The 9,553-nt window shown below is 33.2% G+C and overlaps 1 protein-coding gene across 1 annotated transcript in view; it reads left to right on the forward strand.

Annotated features, from left to right (window-relative positions):
* Positions 1–6,501, forward strand: part of ZNF280D (zinc finger protein 280D) — a 116,062-nt gene extending 109,561 nt beyond the window's left edge. The window contains exons 19-20 of the mRNA XM_007958592.2: positions 3,100–3,155; positions 5,967–6,501. Coding sequence (XP_007956783.2) covers positions 3,100–3,155; positions 5,967–6,501 — 591 coding nt within the window. The remainder of the gene's footprint in view (positions 1–3,099; positions 3,156–5,966) is intronic.
* The last annotated feature ends 3,052 nt before the right edge of the window (positions 6,502–9,553 follow it).

Genomic DNA, 9,553 nt, shown 5'->3' on the forward strand with positions numbered 1-9,553 from the left:
TATGTCTTTCTCATCCTCAGTGCTGCCATATTGGTCACTCACATTTGGTACATTGCCCTTCTCTTCACCCAAATCAATATTTATCTCTATCTAACAGCGTTCCCTCCCCTCCCTTCCCACCCCTGGTAACCAACAAAGAAAATTCCCTTCTATAGATAAACCTTTCCTTAACTTTTACAATAGCGGACTAATACAATATTTGTCCTTTTGTGATTGACGTATTTCACTTAGCATAATGTCCTCCAAGTTCATCCACGGTATGCGGTGTTTTGCAGATTCTACATTATTCTTTAGTGTTGCATAGTATTCCATTGTGCATATCACTGAATGTTTTGTACTCTTACATTAAAATTTATTTGTCTGTCTTACACTTTAAATGAATCTTTTATCTATGCATGATTTTGTAACCATACATTGGTCATTTGGAAAACATTAGTTCACTGAGTTATGTAGATCTTCCAAATGGTAACATATTTCATTATACAAATTACATTTAACCAATTATATTTATTAATATGAGCACTAATCTCATCAGAAAATTCTTTTAAGTATTGGAAAGCTTTCAAGCTCACTGTTGTAGAACAAGTTTTTCTAGACTTTAATTTTTGCTTGAATTTTATTACTGGCAAGGAATACTGTCAGTGTTTCCCTTAGAGTGACAGATACACTTTTGTTAATTTTCGAGAGTATGTCTACAAAATACCTAAGTCTAAATCTCTATGGTTTGACAGTGGTGTCCCATTTAAAAAAGAAAAGAAAAAAAAGTGGTTAAATCAGCTTGTAAGTCAATTACCCACCCAAGTGTTTTCAATATGCCACAGCAGTGCTTTATGCATACTTCTTATTTCATCACACAGAATATTAAACTATATGAATTAAAGGACTGAGGTTTAATCAAATTCATTTTACTGCTTATATGTAATGGTAAAGAATAAAATGAATACCAGTATAGTTTGCTTTTAAGGAGCTCTGGTGGTGTAGTGGATAAGGCATTTGGCTGCTAACCAGAAGGTCAGCAGTTCAAACTCACCAGCTGCTCCACAGAAGGCAGATGGGGAGATCTACTTCATAAAAATTTACAGCCTTAAAAACCCAATGAGGGTCACTATGAGTCGGAATCGACTTGATGGCAGTGAGTTGTTTTTTTTTTTTAATAGTTTGCTTTCATTCATGCCAGGGTATCAGCATTTTTACTTACCATTGCTTTTGTACCAATAGTTCTGACTTGCATGTTTCCTGAAAGTGTCTCAAGAGCCCCACATGTCAGCTTGAGAACCATTTGAAAGGACTATAAAGTAAAAGTTGCTCCCTGGATTTGTTTACTGTACGACCTGCACAATCTGCTTGGGAACTGGATGCCTGAACAGGTCCAAACAATTTTTCAGCATGTTCCCAAGTCATCTTCACCACCAGCTGGGGCATATACACTCTTGATATTTCTAGTGTAAATTACTTTAACTCTGTATTTTGAAACCAGCTTGGTAAGTCCTTAACTAAACAGCTCCTGACCAGGCAATCTTGAATCTTCAGTCCCTCAGAGACAACAGCTGGGTTATAAGCTTATAGTTGGAAACTTATTTACAGAGTGTATCATTTGTAGCTTTGTCAAACAAGACCAGGTTATTGAGCCTGTCCTGAACTTTGCGTTTGGGACCACTTTTTGACCTCGCTGCCAGATTTGTTCACTGGATCTGTCTTTCTTGGCCAACTTTTCAGCTTCTTTCTTCTTGTCATTCTTGGATAGCATTGTGAAGCTTGGAGAGCAGCTTCTACAACTGCATCCTTGCTAAGATGTCAGACAAAAAGGCAGTATATCAACTTTTACTAAATCTTTCTGTTTTCTCTCAGTACTTTACCCCTGTGCTTTACTATTTCTGATGTTCCCAAGTCTAAACCTTTTCTAGTACAAAGGGATAGCCTCAAGCCACTGTGGTAGGCGAAAGGATAGGGTAACTGTTTGCATGAGTTGCGGAAAGGAGCTCATTAAGATTTCCTGCAGTCCCTTTGCTTCAGTTTTACCTTTCTTGTACTGATTATTGTACTGGGCATCCAAGCACAGGTCTCTTAGGTTGGCTGGGCAAATTGGCTCTCTTTTTGCACTCTACCATGACAGACATTTTTTTCTTAACCTCCTTCACATTGCTAAGTCTATTACCATTCTCTACCCTCTTTTTGTATACCAAATTCTCTTGAAATCTCTTTGGCTGTCAATATGCTTTGGTATCTTGGTCTTTATGACTGAAAATTTCTTATTCTTTTGTCCTCATGTTAGCTGGGTTTGGGGAGGGTGAGGAGATAAATATGTGTGATTAATATGCCTTTATCAATTTCACATGCTTGAGGCAACCTACTTCAGTGGTGGCTAAGTATCAGGCCTGGATTTGAATCTTCACTCCACCACTTATTGGAATGCTCCATCTCATTTCTCCTAAAATCATAATTTTAAAAAATAATATCTAATATAAGGATCAAATGAGATAGTTAATATAAAGTTCTTAACATATTACCTCACTCATCATATGTGCTCAGTAATTGTTATAAACTGGGAGGTTAACATTCTACTTACTGACATTTCACTGTATTCTTTTCCCCCTGTAAAACATCTGCAAAAGCAAAATATTTGTCTACAGTTTAATACTACTTGGATTTAACATTGGAAGGATTACCATGATTCCAAATATTAAATCATAATTTCAGAGATGTTTAAGTGTCTTTACTTGATATGTTTATGTAAAAACACTATGAATGGATCTTGTTATTCAGATACAAATTATATTTTAATAGTTTTATATTCCAGTAGTGGTAATTATGGTCCATATTTGAAAGAGAAGCTAAGGAATGCAGGTATTGAAGTAACTGGATAACTGCTTCTTGACTTTCAATCAGAAACCTTTTGGTACACTAGAACCTTATAGATATTTTTAAAGAATTCTAAAAATCCTGAACAATGAAGATTATTCTAGTACATACTTTAAAGAAATTGTTTTTCCATTTCTTTGGTATATTATGTTTCTTTTACCCAGAAAATTTAGTATAATAAAAGCTGTTTTCTTTAGGCTTAGCCATGAATTAAATGAAAAGTATTATTAATCATTTCAGGAAATTTCAAGACCTAATATGGCTGAAGGAGAAACAGAAACATCAAAGCCTGAAAGGTAAATATAAGGAACCACTGAATCTCTTGAAATTCAAGTATATAACATAATTTGAGCTGTGTTATTTTACAGGCAATTATCAAAGGGCTACTTAAGGTTTTGTATATATGATTGCTTTAAATAATGGATTTTCATTAAAATAAAAATTTGAATTTGAATTTAACAAAAATGCTCTCTAGAGCCTTGGGTTTTTTAAAAAAAAAAAATTTAGACATGTCAGGTATATTTTATTGTTAAATTAAAAAAAATTACTAGTAAGTAATGTTAACAGATTTTAGTTGTACCTATTAAATGAAACAGTTACAAGATGCATCATTGAAACAAATTATTGCAAAGATAATCTTATGGTCTTTTATTTTCTTAAGTTTTTTCAAACACCTATAGGACTAGTTCTGACATGGGATCTCAAAACTTTCAGAATTCAGAGGTTGATTTTTTAAAATGTAATCCTCAGAACACTAAGGAACACAAGACGTTTTCTAATCCTCTTTAGCAAAAGAAAATCCTAACTTTCCAATTAGAACTTTAATCTACAGAAGTAGATTGCTCTGTCTTCCTTCCGAGGAGTGGCTGGTGGGTTTGAACCTTCGCCCTTCTGGTTAGCAGTCAGATGCCTTAGGCATGACGCTACCAGAGCTACCAACTTTATTCTATGTAAAGATAATTTTATTTTATCTTTTAAGTAATTTCTTCCTTCTTTAACACTGTATATTTTACAGTACATTGCTTGTTAATCTGTTGAGATTAATTAGTCTGTTACACTTAGAAAGCAAGTTTTGGAATAAGGCTTTATGATATGTTTCTTGGAGTTTAATAGTAAAGTTAGCTAGCCCTTTCTCTACGTAGCTCTTTTTCCTTCTAGAGGAAAAAAATTAATGAAAATTCAACCAAGGAATTAAAAAAGTAGTCTTAAAAAAAAACCAAACTCACTGCCATCAAGTTGGTTACAATTCATAGTGACCCCTCCTTGGGTTTCCAAGGTGGTATCTCTACAGAAGTAGATTGTCCAGTCTAGTCCCCTTGATACTATTTGACATTTTCTGTAGTTGTAGTTAGTCCAATAAGATGTTAACAAAAATAACTACAAATTTGAAATAAAGAAGAAAAAGTTAAAAATTTTTGCACATTATTTCATAATTGACCTATAATATCCAAGAAAAATGAGTTGAAAATGATTGGAATTAATGACTATTAATTAAGGTACCTTGGTATGAAAATGTGTACCTTTCCTGTATACCAGTAATACACAATTACAAGGTATAATGAACAAAATAATTAATTCACAGTAGTAACAAAAATGAGAAATGTGTAGTACTTAAATGAAGAGAAGCAAAAATTTGCTGAGATAGAAAATAGTATTAAATAATGTGAATGACAGGCCATTTTCCTAATTACTTTATGGATTTAATGATTACTCAAAATCCCAATAAAATTTGATTGTGAAACTGTGAAAGTTAAAGTAAGGTTAGTGTTTTTCCACTTGTTAATACCATAACTTATTTAATCATTGTTCTGTTGTCGAATATTAGGTTTAGGTTCTTTCTATAGTCACTATTTTAAACATTTTAATGAGCATCCTTGTACAGATATATTTTACATTTTTAAACTACTAAGTTTATGGACAAGTGTAGCAGAATGTAGATTAATTACTCTACAAGATAATAAAACAACAACAAAAACACCAAACCCACTGCTATCAAGTTGATTCCAACTCATAGTGATCCCCATTGGGTTTCTGAAGCAGCAGATCTTTATGGAAGTAGATTGCCCCATCTTCCTTCCACAGAGTGGCTGGTGGGTTTAAAATACCAACCTTCTGGCATAAGCAGTCAAGTGCCTTAGGCACTGTGCTACCAGAACTCCTTATAAGATAATAAAGTGCACTGTTAATCTGTAATTGTTAAGATTGTGTGGTATTGACTCAAGAATAGTCTATGAAGTCGACAGATTAGTGAAACAAGATATGTAGTAAATAAGTGATCTCTTAAATATAACTTAATTATTTAGGATCATTTGATAATGTTGCAAGATATTTGGATAATTCATTGGAAAAAAGTCTAAATTCCAAATGTATTAAATGCAAGAAATAAGGTGTAAATATTGATTAGATTTATTACTGATAATACAGGACTCCTAAATCTAGATAAGGGGCTGGATATCCTCTTAGAAATCTGTTTCTAATGTTTTATGATTCATGAAATAGTTTCTGTTAAAATGCATATACACACTTCCACACATAAATAATATGTGTTTATGTGTATATATATATATACACACATTATTTATACATACACATACACACATATATATGTATGTATTTAGATACCTTTTTCGGGCTTGTATGTTTTTATTATTTTTTACATTAGGCTATTAATAATTAAGGAAAGGTTTGTGTTTTGTGATTTACCTAACAAAGAATATTCTAAGCATAAAAACAGTGTATAAATCATAAAATAAAAATAGATTATTTCCAAATATTCCTTATATAAAGTATTCTTAAAAATTAATAGGAAAACTACACAAGATACATGAATAGATAAAAACAATGATAACCAGGACTAAAACCAGTCAATAGACTCCCCACATCTACCCACTGGAATTTCTCACTCTATTTCCTATAAATATGCCTCCTCTTAAGTTATGGTAATGTCATGGGAAGGACTGTAGATCTAGATCCTTTTTTTCTTTTTCTGTCTTTGTGGGCAAGTGTGCCTTGACACTTTTTACTTTTTAGATCAAGTCTTTCTTTTGATTGTGTCCAAATATATTGTGTTAAGAAACAATAGATAATAAATGGCTTTATTTTTTCAGTAAACAAGATAATGCTTCATCAGAGGAAGAAAAAAATGAATGTGATGCAAATTCACTTGAAGGCTCATCAGTAACAAAAAGTGAAGAAAGTGTAACAGTTTCATATGAGAAAAATGATACCTGTCTTACAGACAAGGAGACTGGCTCAAAGAAGATCTTCAGTTATGATTCAAATATTGATGAAGATAAAGTGGAAAAAGAAAATCAATTAGAACTTGTTTGTCAGGAAACAGAGCTGAAGATATGTCAAAGTTCAGAAAACATAATTTCATGTGATCTGAATAAAGATCCCAACTCCAGTGAAGCTAGATTTTCTTCTAAGAATATTAAGGATTTGCGGTTAACATCAGGTGATGTTAGTATAGATCAGTTTTTGAGAAAAAAAGATGAACCTGAATCTGCTAGTTCTGATGTTAGTGAGCAAGGCAGTATTCATTTGGAACCTTTGACTCCATCAGAGGTGCTCGAGTATGAAGCCACAGAAATCTTTCAAAAAGGTAGTAGTGAGCCTTCAGCCAAGACTGATGAAGTGTAGTGTCAGATCAGATGATGTTCCTAGAGGAAATAGCCCTAACACAACAGAAAGAACAGTGGACCTGGCAGAGGAAAATGAAAGGAGTTGAAATTAATTTGTCATTCTAAGTTGTAATGTACCTATGGTAAGAACAGTGTGTGACAATACTATTAGGGGAGCTCAGTGGTACTGTTGTAGAGTTCAGAAACAGAAAAATTTGAAGGAGGTCATTCATACACATTACTTGTATGTTCAACCTAGATTATTAAGTAAATCGGTTCACCAATAATAGCACAATTAGTATGGCTTTCTAAGAAGATTTTTTTTTAATGAATAATATATTAGTGAATGTTAAATTTGCGATTGAAAAGTCTCATTTAACAGTTTTCAGGAAACCGTTCTTGTTTACCAATATGAATTGAATTATAAGAATATTAATAACATTCATAAAGCTTTTGAAACTTCCATAAGTCCTAAGGTAAAGATCCTTATCACCCTTATATATTTTCAATTAATTTAAATAAAGAGATTTGGAAACCTACCTTTTGGGAATACTTCATTTAAAATGATGGTGGATTGGCATTGTTCACAAAAGCTTTATGTTGAGTATAATGCTGGTATATGGAGCATGCTTAGAGTGCTGTTTTAATATAATGAGAATTTGGGTGAAGATAAACTTAGTTTTGGATTTAATTTAACATTCCAGACTGTCTGAAGCATGTAACCAGAATATTTGAATCTCTGTACCTCCATACAAGTGTTAGCCTGCCAGGCTGTATGCTTACCTTAATTAAACTTTCAGTGAAAGTGAAATTATTAAAATATAAATTTATATTTGTGCTTTTTGGTCAGTGTAAGCTGTGCAGAAATCCTTTGATATACTCGTTGTATAAATTCATTGTTGAAACCCATTGTTGAAATGCCTGTAACTATTACGCTTTTAACATTGTTTTAATGATCTTCATTATAAATAAATCCATAGAAATGGTCTGGAAGCCAAACCAAAGTATGGTATAATGTAAAAACTGTAAAGCAGTAAACTGAAAACATACCCTGGCATATATTCAGCCATGTTTAAATGACTTTTCTTTCATTGTAAAATAGAAATTTCAAATGGGACCTAAAGCAGTGATGTAAAAATCGGTTTTTGAGAATTTAGCTTAATTTGTCCTTATGATGATCGCTAAATTCAGTTGTTTTTTATCTTCTAGAAAATAATAGACATAGAAATGAATAAGGTGAATAACAGTAGTTTGCTTTGAAGTACTAATAAACTTTTATTTAAAGTGCTACATTTTTCTTAAAATATGCTTTTCATCCTTAAATTTGTTTCACTGAATGTTAAATGTTTTAAACAGCTATTAAAATTCTGCTGTAAATAGTAGATTTTGAGTAAATATTTGCAATAAAACTCTGTCTCTGAATAATTTTGTTTTCAGATCACTGCTTGAGTCAGATTACCTTCGGCGCCTTTAGAAATTGTGTATTTGTTCTAAGAAATGTTGAAGTTAGTGGTGAGATTTTAATCTATGTGTTTTAACTGATACATGCTTTATTTAAAATTAGAACTTAACATGCAGTGGGTGATACTGCTGAATTACAGCAAATAGATTTGCTTTAAATTCTTTGATTTCAAGCAAAATATAATTTATAGTTTTCTATAAGCAAAGAGGTTAAACAAGCAACATATTAATGAATTATTTTCTTTAATGTCTTCAAATATATATACATATATATTTTTTTATTGAAGGGGCAAGTATTTTCATGTTTCTTGCACCCAAGAAAAGATATGGAAAGAGGGCCCCATTAGCTATCACCTTGTTGAAATGTAAGTATCTAACAAAATTTTTGGTGTAATTCTAAACCTTACAAGAGCAGGAAGTAGAAAAGATTCTGTCTATGTAAGGACCACTCGATGAATCTCATTCAGTTTTTCACCAAACCTAGCATCTTATACTGCAAAACCTTAGAACACTGTACCAAATAATGACACTATGATCTCTTTTGAATTGTGGGTCATTCTTTCTCCTGCCCCATGTAGCCTTTAAGAGTAGTAATATTCACAGTAGCTGATTAGTAAACTGTCACCTAGCCACTAAGAGAAAAGGAGCCTCTACCGGATTAAATCCCTTATTGAAAAAGTCTAGCAATGAAAAAATAATAAATGGTACTTGAACTAAATACTGTGCTTGGTAACATACTTGGTTTACATTCTCACACGGTATTCTTATCGTCAATCAGGGACAATCAATTTGGGTATATAAGCCAAACTTTTGAGTAGCAGTGCTTTAGATGGTAAATAATAACTACTGTGGGCCGTGTGTTGTAATTACTCCACTCTGCCTTACTGCCAGAAAGCAGCCTGTAAATGAGTGCAAATGTTTGTGTTCGAATAAAAACTTAATTTACAAAAAGAAGTTGTTGACTAGATTTGGTCCATGGACCTTAGTTTGCCTACCCCTGCTATAGCACATTTAGACCCCTTTGATAAGGATATGAAAGCCAGTGATGCAATCTAGTGGCTAAAAACCACCAAGATGCCCCAGTACATTGTAGTTTACAGTTACCTAGAAATAGAATTATGATTGATTATAAGTGAAGTTTAATGACAAGAAGTATGTTTATTTTGTTTGATGCACTTTTAATTTATGTTGAAAATATTAATATCACATATATTTGTGCTAATTCTTCCCCTTTGCATCTCTGCCATGTGTTAGGGAGTAAAGTGCATTTTCTTTTCACCCCATGAGTATTTTAAGAACTATTATAACCACTTGCCAGCCCCAGGGTTACAGGTGAGGAGAGACAACTCAGGGACGCCGAAGTAGCAAGCGGGAAGAGCAGGAGAAAGGGGATTAAAAGCCAGGAACCCGGACAGAAGAGCAGTCAGCCCCAGGGTTACAGGTGAGGAGAGACAACTCAGGGATGCCCGAAGTAGCAAGCGGGAAGAGCAGGAGAAAGGGAATTAAAAGCCAGGAACAGAGAGAAGAGCAGTCAGCCGAAAGGATTAGGTGAGGAGAGGCAACTCAGACTCGCCCAGAGTAGCAGGCTGGAAGAGCAGGAGAAAGGGGAT

Source organism: Orycteropus afer, unplaced genomic scaffold, assembly GCF_000298275.1.
Source record: "Orycteropus afer afer isolate SDZICR_OR568_19922 unplaced genomic scaffold, OryAfe1.0 scaffold00015, whole genome shotgun sequence".
Classification (NCBI taxonomy): Eukaryota; Metazoa; Chordata; class Mammalia; order Tubulidentata; family Orycteropodidae; genus Orycteropus; species Orycteropus afer.